Here is a 22,482-nt window from a genome sequence, read left to right on the forward strand (position 1 = left end):
TATATATTCATTTGCCTTTGTCGTTTACCTCCATTGCATTAACATAAAGTCTGTTGAAAGTATCTCTTTCGAGATCCGGCTTTAGGAATCACAAATGATTTCGAGTTGGTTAGCATCATGTTTGATCTCTAGAGTAAGGCAAATATGTCACCAAAAACAGAAGTAGTATTGTTCGATAAAGGTGACAAACGCCTACAGTGGAATTACGACCTTCCTTACCGGTTTCGAACCTCTGCGAACCTCAGCGTCCATAGCCTAGTGGTTAGGGTGTCCGCGTACAGAGCGGAAGGCCCGTGGTTCGAATCCCGGTGGAGGCTGAAAGTTTTTTCACTGTTCTTGATTTTCCAACTCATTACGATTTTCATTGATATATATATATATATAGCACTAAGATATGCAGTTTTTTCCTTGAAATAGCAAGAGATAAATTGGAGAATACTGTTATGAAGGCTGTACTTAAAACACTTGAAAAATTGCTTTTTTAAATTTTAAAGAACATTTTGGCAGAATTTTTTTCTGGAGAAATCTATCTTTATTTCATGCATAGTTTTGAATACTTCTGCAATACCATAAGACCATTTCTGCCCTGCACCTAAAAATATCGGTACTTTTTCTCTCTCTCATGCATGTTTTCAAAAGTGCTCTTCTCAAGGGTATCGTGTTGAAAATTTTCTCAGATTTTCAGATGGAAATTATGAAAGGTTTTTCGTTAAGGATGGTCATGTGATGATGCTAAAAGATAATCTAATGCATAAATAGTCTGTAAATTCAGAAAAGAGGAATTTATAGGTATCCTATGCCAGGAATCTTCAATTGATTCCTAGCCAAAATGCAAAAGAGAATCTAGGCGTGTATATGAATGCAGGAAAACGTATGTATATGTAATGTTCCAACTTGTAAACGGGATGACTCACCAAGCATATCTTGCATGAATTTCATGAAAATTAGGATGTAAATTTACAGCACTGAATTATTTGGCTGCTCCAGTTATTGAGCAGAGTCAAAGGTCAATTGAGGTCATCAGCGGCCAAAATACAAAAACCTCGTAGTCGAGTTTAGTGAACATAGGCCTATGTAGCATCGGTCAAATGTCAGTTAGGTGGTAGGTCCCCCTCACTGAGCATTACACTTTGAGCAGTTCTGTTAAGAGGTCAAATGTAAATTGGAGACATCAGCTACCAAAGGTCTCAAATCCTTGTCGAACTAGCTTCAAACACAAAGCTGTGATGATCCTCATGCCCAGAAATGTACAAGAACTGAATGTTCTATGAAGAGGTCAAAGGTCACTTAGGGTCAAATTCTGACCACCTTGATAACTCCAAAAGTTAAGGTCGGATAAATCCCACACCTGGTATGATGGTGCCCCCACTGTGAGTTCTCCATTGCAATCATTTCCTTTTGGTGAACATAATTTGGTCAACTTCAGTTTTAGTTTGTGAAGTGGCTCAAATTACAGATAGGTCTGAGGTAACCTTAAACAATGCATAAACAGTCAATCAGGTAAATGATATCTGCTTCAGAAGTGATAATCATGTGTTAGATGATCTTAAAACACACCTCAAGTGATCCCTGGCAGTTGTCACTAGTTGAGTCTCAATGGGGTTAACAGGCTGTCTGAAAAGTTGCCTTCTTCTGTGTAGTCTATATATTCTAGATGGCTTTGGTATTAAAAATTATTTTAGTGTATTGAAGGGGTAGGTTGGTTGCAGAGCTGATTTGCTAGCTCAAAAAAAGGTTAAAGCTAATGTCCATTTGCTCATACATATTCAACATCTATGGGTCTATATTTCACATAAAAGGACTGTTCTTTCTTGATTTTAACCCATTTTGGGCCATAAAACTTATGTAGGCTACTGTAAAAACGTTATCAGTGACTGAATAGGTTGATGTCCAAAGAGTGAGTTAGTACACTTGTTGTGGTCTAGGGAGTTTGAAATGTCTGATCATGTCTGGTTCTCACTTAATTTCTTGAACAAATGTTAACTCACTTGACTCCAGGGACGTAGCCAGGGGGGAGCAGGGGGAGCGACCGCTCCCCCCCTTTAAGTGTCGATTTTTTTTTTTTTATAAACTGTCGTTTTTTTAGCATGGTATATTGTCAGTGCTCTTTTGATCTTGAATACTTGTCAGCTCCGTTAACTCGATTGTAATCGTAGTAACATTCACGCCTACTGATTCAACTACTTACTTAGTTTGGCAGATGCAATAAGCTAAATTAAGCCTATAGCCTATTAGAAGCCTACAGTTGGCCACTGCGTAATAAAATACATATTGCCTACCTAACCGCACTCTATGGAATGTCACGAACCGTATGCACAACAACGTCGACAACGTTCGTTCTCATCCTTTCTATGATTCGTCTTAAGTTGTTGCACGAACAGCATGTTATGAGGCTAAGCTAGCAATCGTATGTGATACGCACTTCCTATAAATAATTATTGCACTGCTAATACACTGCGATAACGATATTTGTTTTTAGGCTACTGCATATCTGGCTATATTACAAAATATGAAAGTTTATATTGTCCATCAGTTAAGTTCGTCAAATGTATTAAAGTCCAGACATTGGTCAACAAACAAGAATCATCCTACTGGAAAAATTGAAAAAGAGCACTGTGTTTGTCTTCTGATATATAAGTAAAAGAACATGTGAAAGAATTCAAACAGGAATGAAAAATCTGCTGATAATATCATATCATATGATCAGGGGCGTAGCCAGTATGTAGCACTGTAGGCCCGGGCCTACACTTTTTTGGGCCAAGTTATCTTTTTTTAAAAACACCCATAATTCAAATCGATAAGCTTGCTGGACGAGTTTAAGAGTCTATAGACATAAAAAACTATTGAAATGAACGTAGCAAGAATATGGCTAAATTAGGTGACCTATTCTTCTGTCATCTAGGCTGTCATTTCTATTGCGTGCCGTTTCATTCAACACTCTACCCGACGAAAAAGTGTAGAATCCGATCTTGTCAGTTTTTTAACATCTAGTTAAGAACCCGTTAACGCAGATAATATTTCAGTTGAGAAAACAGTTGAGAAATTTGCATCAGATGGCAATCGTCGGATAGCTCTAGCCTTCTCTTATAAGGCTAACTTAAACATTTACTAGCTACAGTTGTATCAAAGACAATTACTGGCTATAGTTATATCAAAGACATTTCTGGCCTATCTTTGTATCTACAAGTATCAGAAGTTGGAAAGTAAGACTATTCTGTACATGTACCTTGCTAATTTTAAATACATTATGTGGTATTGAATTACGTACTATTTTAATTCGTTTGTTTTTGGGGTTTAAAAGTGATACTGAATGAGGTGTCTCAAGTTAGCAAGAGGCCAGGGAACCAGAATGAACACTCGGGAAGGGCCGTTTCCGGCCATCTGGGGGGTTTGTGAAACCAAAATTTTCTTGTACGCTCCGCGCCAACCGATGGTGGCGCTCCGCTCAGATAGTAGTGCCTACAACTTTGAAAATCCATATCAATCGCAAATGTGCTCCCCCCTTTCAAATTCCTGGCTACGTCACTGCTTGACTCTACATCAGTCAGATAGTCAAGTGGGATTTCTTGCAAATTATATGGCAAGGAATCACTATTCTTTGCCCCTGTCTAGAGAATGCTAAAACTCCTCTCTTTGGGTGGTTTAATATAGATGCAATATTTAGTTGGCACTAAGTGGACATATTTGGTAATATTTTACTCGTAAGCTGCAAAACAAGATGTGAAAAATCGGCGGTGAGTTTTTCACTTGTGCTTTCACTGGAAGAATCAAAAGAATAGCATGAGTTGAAGTTGAACCGAGGACCTCGTGATGCTTATATTTTTTGTCTACCACTAGACCCATGGGCGGGATTACGGGGGGGGGGCAAGAGGGGGCATTTGCCCCCACTTTTTCCCATACCTTAGTTCACTTTTTTGTCGTTTTTGCAGACAAATGTGCACAACCCTAATCGAAATTATTCCCCCACAACAGCTCTATCAAATAGGCCTATTTGTTTCGAATCTAAGTCGAATTTGTGTTTAACATCGTAACATGTAGCATGCAGAATAACTGGAGCTGGAGCTAGCACATCATGTTCGCAGCACAGGTTATGAATCCTGGAGCTAACTCTCTACTGTAGCGATTCAATTCTGCATGTGATGAATCCGCGGCATGTGCTACAGGGCTAGCTTCAGGAATTGATTTTCAACGTTGCTGCTCTACTGAATGCGTTGAAAAGCTAAATCCAGAGAAACGATTTACGAAAGCCAGATTTGCATATTGGGTATATCAATAATTAAATTCAATACACTGACACATGACACCCCCCCCCCCCCCCGTGTCATTCAACAATATGCAATGGCAATGCTGATGTAATTTTTTTACTGCTCGAAATCACCCCGCCTCGACTTCAGTGGCGACGGAACCGGTGGATTTGAGGGGCTTATCCCCCATGAAAAAAAGTGGGGGGGGGGTAAAGGTATGTTCAGCCCCCAATATTTGCCAAGTGCTCCAAGAAGTGGGGACCGCGGGGAGAATTTCAAAGTGGGTGCTGAACATATTCTTGATCGGTCCAATGCACAATATACTAATAATTTTAGGGGGAAAAGAACTGTCTAGATGCGATTTATTGTTACCAGAGGTGTCATTTTTGCTGATCTAGGATTTCCTTTTTGCTTAAATTTGGACGCGCCGCGCCAACTGATGGTGGTGCACCGCCTAAATAGTGACGTATAAGCTTCAGTTGTACATCACCATATAAGTTCTTCTATCCGTCATCCCTAAATTTAAACACGTTCATTAATTGTTTAGATGCAATTTAAAGCCTATATGGGTGTTTATTTTACCGATCTACGGGTCCCTTATCATCAAAAATTTCGACGCTCCTTGCCAACCGATGATGGCGCTCCGCTTAGATAGTGACGTATAACAAAAGTTGTGCATCACCATCTGACCATATGTTCTACTATCAATCCTCTTCAAATTTTTAAACGATAATTAACTATCTAGATACAATTGCAGACATGAGATCCATATTTCAAGGATGGGTACATGCAGCTTAGAGCGCTCGGGAAGTGCCGTTTCCGGCCATCTGGAGGGTTTGTAAAGCCAAAAAATTTCTTGTACGCTCCGCGCCAACCAATGGTGGCGCTCCGCTTAGATAGTCTTGCTGGAAGGTTTGCCCCCCCCCCCCCACTTTCACAACTCAAATCCCGCCCCTGACTAGACCATTAGGGACTTGGGTGTTTTAAAATATATTCCCCAAATCCCCTCCGCTTGGGAACCTTGTCAGTTGGAGGGGTGGTAGCCAACTCGCTTCACCCGCTTGGGAGCCTTGTCAGGGGGAGGAGTGGCGGCGACTGGCATGCCACCTGGGAACCTTGTTGGCAATCATCGCAGACGGCCGGAACTACCAATTAGATATCTGTATCATGTGATATGAATTGTCCAATGAGCCATGAGTTTAATTTGTACAAAAAACACAAACATGGCGGCTCCCACGGGAGCTAGTTAGACTCCGACACACCAAAATCAACAGTGCACATCGATTCTGTAAAATTTGAAGCAGTCAAGGAACTGATGAATATCCGATGGACTAAAGTTACATTCTGCGCTAAAGAGTGGCTTAATCTCAGCGGCAGAGAAAGTGAAATCGCCGAACGAATCCAATACATGTGGTTACTCGATGGCCTACACTACGATCAAGCAGTTGTTCAACAGCATAATATGATGGGGTTCCACGATACGTGTTACAGGCTGCTCAGTGATTGCTGCAAGAAAACGAACATTACCAAAGGAGACCCCATATGATTTGAAACGAGGAAGTGACGGAAAAGATCGAGGCAGTGTCTCTACAATGTATTAATGTAGGAAAAGAAACTCTTACATTATATTACTCGTCGTTGCAAACGGGTGCAGGACAAGCTGCAGCAGGCAGAGACTTTACATGGAGGTAAGCCTAAGTATACTACACGACTCTACAGTTTGTACTTCTGTGACATAGTTGAAGCGTTAAGAGAAGTTGCATAGTTTAGTTTAGTAAAGAAAAAGGATCAGGAAGGACACTTAAGTCCCCATCAAGGACCCTATAGAGAGAAAAAAAAATGAAGACAAACACTCAGACCCGATTACAATGCATAAAGTGCTTGTCCAAAGCATTCTTAAACCCATTGACACTACTTGCAAGTACAACTTTCTCAGGCAAACCATTCCACTCATTCACAACCCTATTAGAAAAAAAGTTATTCCGAATATTAATCCTACTATGTGACTTTTGGAGTTTAAGACAATGACTTCTGGTACAACTACTGTTAGCAAACATGGAAAAGTCAGTAAAGGATAAATTGTCAAAACCATACTGTACACAATCTTGAAAACCTGGATCAAGTCCCCACGTAACCTACTAAGCTCCAGTGTGGTGAGATTCAACAGTTGTAACCGCCTATAATAAGGAACACTCTTTAAGGAACTAATCATCCTTGTAGCCCTCCTCTGGACCTTTTCAAGTCCTTCCTTATCCTTAGCAATATATGGGTTCGAAGCCTGCACAGCATACTCCAGATGAGGCCCAACCAACTGCTTATAAAGCCTAACTACGATGTCCTCTTTCAGAAAACTGAAGTTCCTCTTGATCATACCTAAAACCCTATTACCTCTTTTAGCAGCCTCAAGACAATGTTTAGAGGGTTGCAGAGATGAGTCAATGTGATACTGTACCTAGGTCTCTTTCAATAGAGACCTCCTGTAACTCCACACCATTAAGATTCAGTGTTCTCCACTACCGGTTTTGTCCGGGCGCGCCGCCCGGACAAAATTTGAAAAGGCTGGCACATAAAGCTACCGTCCGGACGAAAAACTCGGCCGCCCAGACAAAAAAAAAATACACTGGCACCTCGTCAAACATTTTCTAAAAGTCACTCATATTCTTTAAGAATGACGAATTTGATCGAAACTACATGTTTTGTTTCTGCCGCGGCCGCGTCGATTTACAAAACTGTCGATATTATGAAACAAACTACGTTCGGCAAAGCCCGTTTCTAGAATGCCTAACAATGAACAGCGTGCACGATACGTACATCAGTTTACAACTGCAGTGTGTAACCCTACTTAAATATCACGGTACGCTGGCTTCATGTGTTTCAAATTTTCCCAGGTACCTTGCAAAACAACCCCCTGTCTAACACCTGTTTTTTAACATTTTTGGCACGTTTCCAAAAAAACTTTTCATGGAGTAAACTATTTTGGCTCCACTCTAGAATTAATTTGGTCAGTCAGTAAAGGATCGGTAAAGTTATGCGAAATATTATCTTATACGTTCAAGAAAAGTAGGTAAATATCCCCGTAACATTAGGGTAAGTAAAACACCTCAAGCCAACTGACTCCTTCGCATGAACAAAACAATCTATTCCCCATGATACACCAGGCACAGTCTATACCATACAGACATAGCACGATATCAAGGCCTCAATAGCTACAGTATGGCCATCTTTATGAAAGTAAAACGTGCAATCCCATGTTTTAGGCCACTTGGCATGATTAACTAAATGCTAAATATTGTTTCCATGTCCTTGTAGAGAACGTCAACTTCGCAAAATACAATTTAAGTTGTGTTTTTGTTTTTACGTGAGATCCGTAACCGACGAAGTGGTTAGGCTGTTTACTATACACTTAACTATGGTAGGATAGTAATTTTTCCTTTTTTTTTGTGTGAAAATTCTAGAAAATATATACTTTTTTTTTCTGCCGCTCAACACCAGATGTGGTCTTATGGTTAATTCATAAATGGGTGTACTAGAGCCTTGTTTACATGAAATTAGTTGCATTTAGCACGAAATGCCAGTTTCGCGTGAATTTTTCGAAAGTATTTTGCTCGAGCTTTCGTAAAATTTGAAAGGTGTACCAACCTACTTTTCGTACACAATTGGTAATTTCTCTACTGATTTTCAGAGTTTTGTTCTCTATACAGTGAATGTTGTAAAGGACAGGTTTTTACGAACTTCAAAAGTCATGAAGTTGATAAACTTTATTTCTTTTCAACTTTCTCACTGCAATTGTTATCCTGTTGGTGTTGAAATAAATAAAGACTAATTTGTTATTTGATCATCTATTTATCATTCTTTCATTTATTGTGTGCATCTGTGTAATAAGGACTGATAATTGGTCGATATGCCTGAACTTGGCAGTTATCCCAGTCAAGCACAGGCTGTGTTGGGTTAGCCTTGCACAGTGTAGAATAATTTTTCATTGGACTTAGGGCCTATTCATTACTACTCATATTTCAGCAACAATTTTTCTTATTTTTTTTCATTTGGCAAACGTAAGAGAAGATTTAAAACACTGCCTAAAAAAATAGCAATTCCTGGAGATACATGCAAGGCAAATATAGCACCAAATATTGCACCATTTGGCGTCTAGCCCACCTTCGGAGGGCAAAAATTTTCGATTACCCCCAGGACGGCGATAACCACCCGGACAAAAAAAAATGACCTGCGGAGAACACTGAGATTGTATGTAAACTTTTGGCTACTACTACCAATGTGCATTACCTTGCATTTATCAATATTAAAAAGCATTTTCCACCTCTGAGACCAGGAAAAAACCTTATCCAAATCCGTTTGAAACTTCTCAGAATAGCTTTTGGAAGAGACCTCAGAATACAATTTGGTGTCATCAGCAAACTTCTTAGTTGTACACAAAATATCTCCGTCTATGTCATTTATATAGGCAAAAAACAACAATGGACCCAATACAAACCCTTGTGGAACCCCACTAGTATCGTCCTGCCAAGAAGAAGCACAGCCTTTAATTACCACCCTCTGTTTCCTATTACCAAGCCAATTCTCGATCCCAAGACAATAAATTCCCATTGACACCAATACTTTTCAGCCTAAGTAGAAGACGCTGGTGGGGAACTTTATCAAAGGCCTTCTGGAAATCCAGGAACACAACATCTACAGACTTCTGCCTATTTAGTGAGCTTGTTATACATCTTCCATAAACTCAAGGTTATTAGCGAGACAAGACCTTTTTTGACAAAAGCCATGTTGAGACTCTCTGATGAAAGACTGATTGCTGAAGTGACAGACCATAGACTTTTTAACAATAGACTCCATGACCTTACAAACAACACTAGTGAGACTAACAGGCCTATAATTACAGGGCTAAGACTAATCGCCCTTCTTGAAAATGAGAAAATAATATTAGCACATCTCCAGTCCTTAGGAACATAACCTTCATTTATAAATTTACTAAAAACCAATGAGAGTGGAATGCAGAAATGGTGTGCAAAAGTCTTCAACAAATACTGATGGATCGCATCCGGTCCAGAAGCTTTAGAAACATTTAGACGAAGCAGTTCCTTTAAGACAACCTCATCCGAAAATAAGACCGTATCCAGTTTAGGCCTATCATTGCCCCCTGAAAATCTGGAATACTACTCATATCTTCCCTTGTAAAAACCGACACAAAAAATCAGTAACTATATTATCAGCCTGTGGTGCCCTAAGAGATACAAAATTTGCATCTTTAACTTTCTGCTTTGACCTGACATAAGAAAAGAAGGCCTTTGGGTTATCCCTAATTTTTTGGGCAATGCTATTTTTGGAATTCAATTTTGCATCAGAGACTAAGCATTCTACCCTCAGCCAATGAATTTTAAACTTTGCCAAAAGAGATTCAGATTTAGTCCTCCTAAACAACTTCCACATTCTAAGTTTTTGCCTAATTGCACATCTAACTTTCTTATTCATCCAGTGAGGCATACTGCTTTTACGAGGACGATGCTTCCACGGAACAAGATTTTCCATAATGACCTTTAATTTATCAGCTTAACAAATCCAAGACTGAGAAGCACTCATATCTCTAAACAAATTAATCCAATCTGTATCCATTAGTAAAGTTTCAATTGCCTCTGTAACTAATCTCGAAAAAATCAGGGACTTTTTCCTTGCTATCAGAATTTACGACTTTGCAAACAACATCAAAAGCTAGTATATCATGATCACTAGTTCCTAGTATTTCTAGACCCGTCAAATCAACAACATTGCTTGGATCAGAACTCAAAACAATCATCCCGGATGTTATCCCCCCTAGTAGGGAAAGTAACATGTTGATGTAAAAAAGCAATCTTGCACAACATCTAGAAAGTAACTACCCTTCCTACTACTGGAACCATCTATCCAATTAATGTCAGGAAAATTAAAGTCGCCCATTATAACAACATCACCTTTAGCAGCCTTTCTAATTGACTCAAACAGCAAGACATCATTATCATCGCTGCTGTTAGGAGAACGGTAAACAACACCAACAGTGATGACTATCACTTTCCTTGCTTTCAAAATGCCTATAATTGCCTCCACTAGGAACATAATCCTTATCCAAATTTATTTCTGCCCTCATCGCCCCCTAATTTAGTTTAAACATAGCTGTTCAACCGAGTAATTCACCATCCTACCAAACAACGAGGCCCCATTATTAGCTAAGTGCAACAAATAATGCAACATCAGGAGCTCTTGAGGGATAGAATCCAAGTCAAAGGGCACAGTGTCAAACCTGAACATAATTTAATTAGTGGCATGGTCATTTTATTTGTTTTATTATTTTGTAGTAGGCATGGAAACTTTGTTTCAAATTCTCCTTCTGGGGCACTAGCCTAGGTGTTAAATACAGACTTTATAGTTTTCTTACTGCTGCCCATTATTTGAATGATAGAGATATTATAATAGTTAGAAAACTAAGTGTAACAAAAGTGGAATAAGGTTAGGTTTGCAAGGCCTTATGGTCAGCCTGTCTATAGCTTTACCAAAATGAACAAGTATCTGAATTCTTTATCATTTGTAACAGATATAATCTACCATTGTATCATTTAAACCATAATATTTTTAAGAGATTATATACTGCCAAAAAAAAAAGAAGCCTGTTTTAATTCTTCTTTGCATAACACTGGTTTGCAAAAATTTGAATGTGTCTTTGTTCGTTCATAGAAGATGAGCAAAAGATGAGCAAAAGATGTGATATATAAATGAAATCATCTCAGTTCTTACTTGTTCAAACTTACATTTTTATCAACAGAAAATGCAAAACAATGTGCTTTCTTACATTTTATTAAAGGATTGCTTCGACAAGCAGCCGAGCGGAAAAAAGATGAGCCCATTTTGATGAATATTAGAGGGAAAAACTGTGTTGCCGTTGAAGTGTGGTACCGCTGTCTATGTTCAAGGAACAACATACAATTCTTGACAAGGAAGACTGATACAGATCCTGAAAGGTACAGTAGAGTACTGTCTTCAATGTGTGGTTCATTGACTGTTCTGGGATCTTGGATCTTGGACATTTGGAATATGGGGGTCCACCCAAGAGAAAACTTTAAAAAATGCTCTAAACGCTTTGAGATGCTTTGAGATCAGGTTAATCTTTCCATTGAAATTCTTAAAGTAGTTTGCAACATATTTCTAGCTGAGTTGTACCCCATATCGTGAGGGGTTAGAGGTCAGTGGATTTGACTGCTTTGAAATCACGTACCACTGGCAAGATGCATCGAGCGCCCTCTAGCGGCCTCTTTTTTGGTCAGTTTTCAACTTCAGAGGAACAATAGACAACCAAAATTTTTTTTGGACAAACAAAGGTTTGAGAATCCTTTGTTCGTCCAAAAGTTTTTTCTGATTTCAATTGTTCCTCTGACCTCTAACCCCTCACATATCACTGGCAAGATGCGACGAGCGCCCTCTAGCGGCCTCTTTTTTGGTCAGTTTTCAACTTCAGAGAGAAAACTGGACATACGACAGAAAACGTTTACTTACTAACATAAATACAATATAAATTTAAAAAACTGTGGAATGGCAATATTGTTCAAAACATTTCCCGCGAGGCTGATTTATTACAGCAGCCTTCCTGCGCTGTGCCGTGGGTGTCAGTGTACTATTGACATTGCCTTTGACACAATCAGTTTTGTTTTAATTACGTTTATTTAGTCTTTATCAGAAATATTTTTGAAGACGTGAAAAGTCTGCTCAGTTTGATCGATCCAACACAATATAATAATAAAGGCTTACTGGGCGACGGGCCTCCTTTTCAAAGGATTTTTATTTCATTTTTTTTTTTTTTTATCGTGAACCATATCCCATTTTTTAACCGTTCTACAACTTGTCAAATTCAATTTTGTGCCCTACATCATCCTTTAAAGAGTGAAGTTGATACTATAGATGTAGGCTACCTATAAACTAAAACGTCATGTTCCTATGAACGTCAACATTTAGATTGAGGTTGGATTAAAAGAATGAAATTGAAACATAAATTCAGTTAAATATTGACAAGTGACTTTTATGATATCATTCAAGAAGTAGCCTACAGGCCTGAGAATTTTGGTTCAACTGAAACAGCAGTTGTTAGTGTTAGTGACAGAAAACACCATTGAGCCCATGTGACATTACTAAAACTGCGTTAATGACCAAAGCAAAGACAAAATACATTTGGTTATCCTGTGAGGAAGGTAGGAAGTAATGTGGGTGTTTTAGCATTGTAGGTGTAATGTCAGACCTGGAATATTTGGGCAAATAGAATGAGTAGAGATTTAATGGGTTGCTAAGATATCATCAAAATAGCTTTTTTAAGTGACACATAACCAGGAAATACACTGGGAAGAGAAAAACCAACAAGGGTTTACTTTAGAATTAATCACTTAATTAAAGAGGAGTTCATAATGCCTTCCAACAAACGGAAGGGAAATTAAATGTATTTTCTTGGTGAAAGAAAAACGGAAGGCCTTCATAAATTATTTAAGTTTAGACCATCTTAACCATGGAAAAGAAACACTTTAGGTTGCATAAAGGATGTAAGTTTCGACCATCTTAACCATTTCCATGGAAGTGTAACAGTGAGATAATAGTGACCCAATGTCAAAGGTCATTTGAAATTGTTGAACCACACAGCTAGCTCCACCCTCTGTGCAATGACACCATACACGAGTATTCAGGATATCATCAATAAATGACTAAAGTGACTCTTTGAAGTATCTTCTTATTTTGCCTAATCATTCACGATGTAGAAGGGATTTAGCAAACCCACAAACAATGTAGATGGATTTATTTTTTTCACTTAACTTCTTGACTTTAATGGTGGTGTAAGTAAATGTTGAAAATTCATTTTGTTTTTGCTTATTTTCTGTCTCCATTTCAGACTGTCTGCGCTGAGTGAACGACTAAATACACTACAAGATAACATTAGCCAGAAAGAAAATGATTTACGGATCTTAGACGAGGAGATAAGACACATTCCTCCAGAATCAAACACAGAAACTGCTGTCTTGGAGTAAGTTATTTTACACAGGGATTTTGGCACTTTTTTAGCATTTTTTTTCCAGTCTTGTGGATATTAGACAAAAACTCAAAGGAGATCAGTCAGACTTAATTTGTTAACATATATCACAGTTATAGTTTTCTGTTATTGATTTACAAAAGAGGAAAATTTGCCAAGAGTTCTCATCAATCATTCCAAAAGTAACTTTCCTGAATCTATGGGAGAGTAACATATGACATACAGTTAAAAAAGTTTTTTAAATATTGCAACAACAAAAAATAATCAAATTTTAATTAAAAAAAATAAAAATAAATTTTTATATTAAAAAAATTATTTAAAAAAAAAAAAAAAAAATTGAATTTGAACTTGAATTTTCTTCCTTTACGTGAATGTAAACTAGTCACGCCAGTAAACTGCACGGCTATAGCATTTACTGTACAATTCAAAATTAGCTGAAGTAAACATGAGAAAGTTTGTTTTTTTATTCTTAAAGCAGTGTAACAGTTAGTTACACGTGTTGGGTTAATTAATGTATTGTATCTTTTTCTTTCTTCTTCAAGTAATTAATTAATTTTTTAGTGGCTACTTTTGTGTTGTATTTAATGTTGTTTAATTCAGGTTTGTATACTGATAGGGTAATCAACATAGTTTGCCAGGTTCAGTTTGAACCTTCATGCAAAGTATTTAAAACAAAAAAATATTAGAAATTTGGGAAATCATAAGTCTAACGTTGTTCCCTGCTAGTTCTGTAGAAGGTATGGTGGCTTTAAAATTTCGACCGAATATTAATCCAGTTATTTGATGTACTTAATTATGCCTGTGAAAGTTATTTATAAAGAACAACTCTTTAATAAACTTGAAAAGTGTGGGAATTAAACGTGTATTAGCCATGTATCCATTTGGTGGTGGTATCTGGTGTTTATGCATTACAACTTATGTCATATAACTTATTAAAATATTCTCCTTAATTTTTTTGGTGTTTTTTTTTTTTTTGGGGGGGGGGGGGATGTTTACCTCAGTTTGTCCTGTATGTTAAACATTTCTGACATGTCTTTGTTGTATTGAATATTTTCCATATTTGGTGGCTGTTCAAATCACTCCTGCTTTTGTAAACTCAAGTGCATGCATAGTTGTGCGTAGTTTGTAAATGTGTTACCAAACCTCTGCAATACTCTGCAAATTATCTCTGGTTTTCGTTTTGGTTCACCTTCACTATATTTCCTGTACTTTAAGCCATCTATGCAAATCAATATTCTGAAGGTCATTTCACAGGCTCTTGAGGTAAACATTTTGTTACTACTAGCTTTGGTGACAGTGAAGTACATGCATGCAGTAGTTGTGCTTGTATTCAGTTTCTATAGATATTACCAAACCTCTGAAATACACTGTGAAATATTTCCTGTACTAAAATCAATGTTCTGAAGGAGATGTTCCATTTTTGGTGGCCATGAAAGGTCATTTCACAGGCTCTGGAGGTATAAACATTTTGTTACTACTAGCTTTGGTCACAGTGAAGTACATGCATTAGTTGTGCTTGTATTCTGTTTCTATATACGTTACCAAACCTCTGAAATACAATGTGAAATATTTCCTGTACTAAAATCAATGTTCTGAAGGAGATGTTCCATTTTTGGTGGCCATCAAAGGTCATTTCACAGGCTCTGGAGGTATAAACACTTTGTTACTACTAGCTTTGGTCACAGTGAAGTGCATGCATGCAGTAGTTGTGCTTGTATTCTGTTTCTATATACGTTACCAAACCTCTGAAATACACTGTGAAGTATTTCTCCTCTGGCTGTTTTGCTTTGCTTCACCTGTACTTATATTTCTGTACTTTAAGCAACTTGTACAGGAGATGTTCCATATTTGGTGGTAGTTTTCCTGGGATAGCAGTGTATTAATACTACTAGTTGTTATGAAACTAAAGTGTAGGCTATTGCCTACTGTATTAGGTGTAGCAGTCTTTGTATTGAAAACCTCTGGTTATTTCTTGTCACATATGCCCAATTTCTTGCTCTTGATTCAATCTTTTGTTTGTTTCTCCTGTATTTGAATCAGTTTATTCAAATACTTTTTGTAAATGGATCTTCTATTAAAGAAAGTAAATAAAACAAAGAAAAAGCCACAAGGAACAGGAAAAATATTACAAAGAGACCATTGTCTTCAATCTTATGTACTACCAGAAGATTAAATGCATGACCTTTTTGATGGATTGGCCATTAAAATGTTGAAGGTTTCACCAAGCCACTATCACACACGAATTTAACAATTATGGTTTCTTAATGTTGATTTAATGTCATCCTTTATTCTTTCATGAGCAAACTGAACTAGGGATGCACCGGATCCAAATTTTTGGATCCGGCCGGAACCGGATTTTGCCGGATAGTACATGAAATCCGGCCGGATAAAATCCGGCCGGAACCGGATTTATTCATTACACAAAAGAAAATCATTAATAAGAAATAGAAGTATGAAACAAGGAGCAAATCTTAGGTGAGGTATTCGCAAACAATCAGACCATTGAGAAAATTACATTAAACATGTTAAACCTAATTTTTCCTTACTTTGAATGTTTTTATTAATATTTGGAAATACAATAGTTTACATTGATTTAAGTTAATACCAACACCTTTTTAAGGAATAATTCAGGCCAGATTTTGAAAAAGATCCGGCCAGATTTTGAAAAAGATCCGGCTGGATTTTGAAAAATATCCGGCCGGAACCGGATAATTGCTCACTATCCGGCCGGATAGTCCGGCCGGACCGGATATCCGGTGCATGCCTAAACTGAACCTTGCCTTATATCCTTACTCCTTGTCTACTCATTTGTTGGGTTGGATATAACACATGACATTTCTAGCAACATTACAGTTCCTTTTTATGGTAACACCAGATGGGCAGAAAAGCTGATCAAAAGTTGTAGGTCTGAAATATTTTTACATCAATTTTAACTGACATTTGTGGTTCTATTGGATAATGTTGATCTCTCATCTTTTGCTTTGTCGTTGTTATTTTTCCGCAGCCTGCTTACAAAACAGAAAGATTACCAAGATCTCTCTCTCGAAATCTTAAACTTGAAGAGCCACAAAGCTAAAGTAGAGCAGCAATTGTCCTGCCTCCAGGAAAAGTTTCAAGGAATCAACCCGGACCAACTGCCGTTAGGGATAGACTTGAAGGACCAGCAATCCCTGGGACCGATACCCCAGACTGTGAGTTTACATTACAATCTCAATATTTAATTTTCTGATATTTCGGTTCTTGATATTTCACTTTCAACGATTTATTGCCAACTTTAGGAGGTAAATAAATTGTAGAAGCATCTCATGGATGATACTGAAAAGAAAAAAGGCATCATGGATACAAATTAATGTAGTAGGATACTAGGTTTGTATATCAGAGGTACATGCAAACTTTTAGGCCTACACCCCCAGGATCTTCTGTGAGGACTGATCCACCAACCACCATACCCCCACCCCCCAACCATCCCCCACCCCCAACCATACCCCCCACCCCCAACCATACCCCCACCCCTCAGAATCAATGCTCAGAATCCATGAAAGCTAGAAATACAGCTTAATTCATCTCCGTCGGTAAGCTAAATGAAAACGTAGATAACTTTTCCAATATCTGGAAAAGTTGAGCCACCCACTGTCATTTCTTTGGAACCCCCCATATTAGTGTTGTGCCCCGGCCATCGTTCACAGTTGTTTCATATAATTTTCGCTGGCTCTGACGAATAATATTATTTTCAAATGGCTTTTGATGTCGTAATTCAAGAACATTTCAAAGGGGTAAAATACCTTTCTTGATTGTCATTCAGTGAATAGGTCAAATTTAATGATATCACTAAGTTGTGGTTTACATAGAAATTTAGTATTGAGATATGTTGTAGGATACACATGAAAGGAAATGTTTGCTTTAGTTTTATATTATAAGATAGAGAAAAGCAAGTAAACCGCATGGTTCTTTGTGGTCACATGGATGAGATTTTATAACCCGTTTTGAATAAAACTTGTGGTTTCTATGACTGCTATATGATCTTTATGCACATTTGTAGTAATAAGGACAGACATATAGGGTTGGGTGATATATGCTTTTTAACGTCACGATAAATAGTTCAAAAATTATCGCGATATTTGGATAATTACGATAAGTTTTCCCTGTTGTTTTTAGTGTGTTCGCAAACACACTAAAAACAACTGCCGATTTACCACCGGTGTTTTCGCGCAGCGAACACACCAACCCTGTTGCGTGTGAGCATAATGGCGTGGGGTCAAGGGGCCCGCCTTAGGGCCCCAGTGGGGTCAAGGGATGGAACCCCTTGTTTGGGGTCCAGGGGCGAAGGTCCCCGGAAAATTTTAGTATTTTTGCGTGTCTGGCGATAACAAACTCGCAGTTGAGGATTCAAAATACTGACAACTTTTTTAATATAAATTGTCACGAAACTGATGAAAATTTGAAAATGACAAGTTAGAGTAGCTATATAATGTGATAAAATGAAAAGAGATTTAACCTGTCTTACAATCTTTAAAAGTTTAACTTACAAAACTGACGATATTATGAAACAAACTACGTTCGGCAAAGCCCCGTTTCTAGACTGCCTAACAATGAACAGCGTGCACTATACGTACATCAGTTTACAAGTTAACTGCAGTGTTTACCCCTACTTAAATATCACGGTAGGCTACTGTACATGTGCTGCAGATTTTCCCAGGTACCTTGCCAAACAACCCCCCTGTCTAACAACTGTTTGTTAACATTTTTGGCACGTTTCCAAAAACTTTTCAAGGAGTAAACTATTTTGACTCCACTCTAGAATTAATTAGGTCAGTCAGTAAAGGATCGGTAAAGTTATGCGAAATATTATCTTAGACGTTCAAGAAAATTTATATCCCTGTAACATTAAGGTAAGTAAAACCATGGAGGTAAAAACACACCTCAAGCCAACCGACTCATCCGCATGAACAAAACAATCTATTCCCCATGATACACGAGGCACAGTCTATACCATACATACATAGCACGATATCAAGGCCCCAATAGCTACAGTATGGCCATCTTTATGAAAGTAAACCTTGCAATCCCATGTTTTAGGCCACTTGGCATGATTAACTAAATGCTAAATATTGTTTCCATGTCCTTGTAGAAAACGTCAACTTCGCAAAATACAATTAGTTGTGTTTTTGTTGTTACGTGAGATCCGTAACCGACGAAGTGGTTAGGCTATGTACTATACTCTTAACTATGGTAGGATATTAATTTTTCCTTTTTTTTGTGTGGAAATTCTAGAAAATACTTTCTTTTTCCCCCGCTTAATAGCAGATGTGGTTGTATGGTTTATTCATAAACGGGTGTACTAGAGCCTTGTTTACATGACATTTGTTGCATTTAGCACGATATGCCAGTTTCGCATGAATTTTTCAAAAGTATTTTGCTCGATCTTTCGTAAAATTTGAAAGGTGTACCAACTTACTGTTCGTACACAATTGGTAATTTATCTACTTATTTTTGAGGTTTTTTCTCTATACAGTTAATGTTGTAAAGGACGGGTTTTTTACGAAGTTCAAAAGTCAGTAAATGAAGTTGATAAACTTTATTTCTTTTCAACTTTCTTAACCATGGAATGCTAGAATAACATTTTCACATAAAACGGAGAAAGGATAATCGCATTTTTATCCACACTTATTTCAAATTTCTTTCACAAGAAATTATCGTCATTTGTTCAATCCTCAAAAAATATCGTCTTGAAAAAAATTTATCGCGATAATAATAATTTTCGATATATCGCCCAACCCTACAGACATACCTCCCTTGTTGTCATATATAAGCAGTGTTCATGATTAAATGTAATATTTTTTAGCCATTTGAACCAAACTTCTTCTAAGGTTCTTTTAGTTAAAACATTTGGATATTATACTAGCTGCAGTATAAGCTGCAATGAAAGAATCTATCTATCTTCTGTTCATTTATTAGTATATTGATGTGATCGGTATTGATAATAACACATGAAGGCCTACAGTATATAGTTGTTAATCTTCTTGATCAGCATTAGACATTTGTGATACCAGCCTTTATGTAATGGTAGGCAATGGGTGTAGGCTGCTACACAAAACTGACTGCCCATACTATGTTAGATGATAAATAAATGAGTGGTATCATTTGGCCAATATTATTAGAGAATTGTGGTCAATGGTTAATTCATAGTACATTTAAATAGTACCAAGAATGGGAGATATGAGTTAATCCTATTGTCTTGGCTTATTTCAATCTTTGAGTCTGCTTAGGTTCTGTGACGTTAGCAAGTATTGGATCTGGGGTGGGTGAAGGGTAGACCATTCTTATGCACTGAAGTCATGTGACAAGTGACAAGTGCACTCAATCAGGTGACAAATGCACTCAGTCAGGTGATATGTGCACTGTCAGGTGACATTGTGCACATGTCATATGATAATTGAATTCTTCCAGCTGAACAAACATTAGATCAGAGAAGCGTGCTCCAACTGTGGTCTGACTTCATTGTGTCAAGTCAGTCTCCTATTACAGTTAGTTTCAGTTATATTTTTTGTTGTCCAAAGTTGTTGTTTAACAGAATGTTGTTGATGTTGAGTAACTTACAGCAGAGATGTTTGTGTCTACAGCCGAGCTCCAACAAGGACGTGCCCCTGGAGGATGAAGCCTGGTACCACGGTGCCCTGCCGAGACAAGAGACGGAGGAGCTGCTGAAACAGGAGGGAGACTTCATCGCCAGATTCAAGAGCGACGCCTCCGGCCAGTACGTGCTCTCCTGCAGGTCCGCCGATAAACAGAGGCTCTACCCGATCGTAAAACAAGACGATAGTACGGTCAGTCCATTGCGAGTTTTAAAACCTGCAGAGAGTTAACCTATCTATGACAGCAAATCAATCTTGGGACTTATTTTTGCTGATAGCTATTATTACAATAGTGCTTCTTTTTTTAATAATAGCATAGTATTATATTTATATTATATATAATATAATAGCATAATAGCATAATATTTTTTAAATAAAAGCATGTAAAAACACCATGTAAAAAACACATTTTGGTGTTACAATACCATCATCTGTAGGCAGTGGTGGGGCCAGGGGTCCTCAAAGGCCCCCTCTTCCACACATCTGGGTCCCCTCTTCCCCTTCCTCCCTGACATTACATGATGACAATGTATAAAATTGGAATGGCATACTGTGTGTGTTTGATACATGATATATCATTCAGCCTGACTTTTCTCCTCCCACACAATTTTTTTGAATGTCTGAATGTTCTGGTCTTTTACAGTATTGATTGGAAGGAGGAAGTTTTGGGTCAATCCAGGAACTGGTGAACCATCACATGTCGACTCAAACACAGGTGACGAAAGCGTCCAACGCGATGATCAGAAATCCAATAAGTAAGGTCAAGGACGAGCACGACCTTCGACACGAGGACATCCTGCTGGACACCAAATTAGGACAGGTGAGTTTCATGAAAGACACAACGATTCAATATTTTAATGGAATTGGAAAGTTAATTGCTAGATGAGGTATTTTACTGGCATTTACCCACTTTTTACCAGTGACCTTAAAACCCTGTCATTTTGGATGCCACTTGACTTGTATTTGAATCTAACAGGAATGACCCTGTGTGCACAACATGTGTCGTATTGTTTACTCCAGTCTATTCCTATCAACACAGTATGTGTGCGCAGTAATGTTAAGTTAGTTGAGAATTCTTGTACTGTTGGTACAGCTAACATAAGATGTTAGCTGAATTCTAGTGTATTCCCTGCAGCTGTAGGCAATGATAAATGACTGGTTAATGGTTGCTGCCTCTCAGTTAACATATATTGTGAGCTATCATGTGACATATCACATGACCTCCCATGTAACATCTCCTTGTCTATACTAGAGCTGCATTTTTTATGTACGGTGGGGGGGGGGAGTGATTTTTGTATAAATATCTTGTTAAAACTGTGTTAATTACATCCCATATGGTTTAATCTCTTCTCTCTTGCACCCTCAGTGAAATAAACAATGCAAAAAATTGAAATGGAGGGGGTCAGGTGAGGGGAGGGGAGGGGTTTGTTGTTGACTGCATAGTTCTTTTAGTTTCATAAGCATCCTTTTTCTTGTGTTCATGCAGGGACATTTTGGTGACATCCACAAAGCGACATTTAAGAATAAACCTGTCGCCGTCAAGACATGCAAGGCCACGGTAGATGCCGCTATGAGAAGGAAGTTCCTCTCAGAGTGCTACATCCTCAAGAACTACAACCATCCCAACATCGTCAAACTTATCGGCATGGCAACAGACAGACATCCAATCTACATCGTCATGGAGCTTGTACAAGGTCAAAAACCAGAAAAAAAAACGGATTTGACATCGGTCCTTTTTTTCTGTGACAGCTATCAAATTAGTTAGATTAGGGGGGCAAATTTTGCCTTTGATTTATTAGGGAATATGGTACACCATAAACATCTTATTGTATATGGATACCCTGCCACTCTGGTTAGTTGTATGGAGAAGTATATTATGGTCGCAAACAACTGGAAACTTTTATTGAAGTGGAAAATATTTCCACACTGCTAGTTGAAAAAGCCCATCTCAAGATCTTTTCCCTTAACTGGAGATGTATAGGTTGATTGAATATAACCTATTTTGACCGGCTTATAAATATGATAAATATCCTTATATTATCCATATATATCTGTATATTATAAATATCCTTATAAATATCTTTCTAAATATACTGTGACATTTTCTAGAAATTGAAGTTTTGTACGGTGTATTTCTGGTTACACATTCAGAGAAGATTGCAATTATATATAAGCTCTTTTATTAGTTTTTGGCTTGCTTTACACTGATGTGCAACATGTACCATGAACAGAGGAACTTTATTCGCGTACGTTTAGGCGTGTATCATAATTATTACACAAAAAAAACAGACTAAACAACAATAGATTTATGAGATAAAATCAGTAAATTGTTTAAAAAGATAGATTTTACTGACTGATGTTTGCTTCTCTGTCACCTTTGCAGGAGGAGATCTTTTGAAGTTGCTTCGAGATGACAGCAAGACCTTGAGTGTCCCCGAGGATTAAAATGAGTGAAGACGCAGCATCAGGGATGGCTTACTTGGAGGGCAAAAGTTGTATTCACAGGTAAACTAGAAATTGTCCTGGGATTATTAAACAACATGTGTATGTGTGTGGGTTT

General features: G+C 37.8%; 2 protein-coding genes across 3 annotated transcripts in view; both read left to right on the plus strand.

The window, feature by feature from the left end:
* The window catches only part of LOC139967056 (tyrosine-protein kinase Fer-like), a 133,384-nt gene that overhangs the window by 94,196 nt on the left and 16,706 nt on the right, over positions 1 to 22,482 (plus strand). The window contains exons 1-8 of one of the 2 annotated variants that reach the window (XM_071970731.1): positions 5,442 to 5,932; positions 11,089 to 11,245; positions 13,153 to 13,284; positions 16,295 to 16,481; positions 19,911 to 20,114; positions 20,566 to 20,742; positions 21,409 to 21,616; positions 22,306 to 22,427. In XM_071970731.1, the coding sequence (XP_071826832.1) occupies positions 11,136 to 11,245; positions 13,153 to 13,284; positions 16,295 to 16,481; positions 19,911 to 20,114; positions 20,566 to 20,571 (639 nt within the window). In that variant the 5' untranslated portion in view covers positions 5,442 to 5,932; positions 11,089 to 11,135 and the 3' untranslated portion in view covers positions 20,572 to 20,742; positions 21,409 to 21,616; positions 22,306 to 22,427. Of the gene's footprint in view, positions 1 to 5,441; positions 5,933 to 11,088; positions 11,246 to 13,152; positions 13,285 to 16,294; positions 16,482 to 19,910; positions 20,115 to 20,565; positions 20,743 to 21,408; positions 21,617 to 22,305; positions 22,428 to 22,482 lie in introns of those variants that run through there. The other variant, XM_071970732.1, reaches the window with a different exon arrangement.
* On the plus strand, positions 20,620 to 22,367 carry LOC139967120 (tyrosine-protein kinase Fer-like). The gene is made up of 3 exons (XM_071970837.1): positions 20,620 to 20,742; positions 21,409 to 21,616; positions 22,306 to 22,367. Exons 1-3 carry the CDS (start codon positions 20,620 to 20,622, stop codon positions 22,365 to 22,367), a joined length of 393 nt encoding a protein of 130 aa, XP_071826938.1.

This window comes from Apostichopus japonicus, chromosome 4 (genome assembly GCF_037975245.1).
Source record: "Apostichopus japonicus isolate 1M-3 chromosome 4, ASM3797524v1, whole genome shotgun sequence".
Lineage (NCBI taxonomy): Eukaryota > Metazoa > Echinodermata > Holothuroidea > Aspidochirotida > Stichopodidae > Apostichopus > Apostichopus japonicus.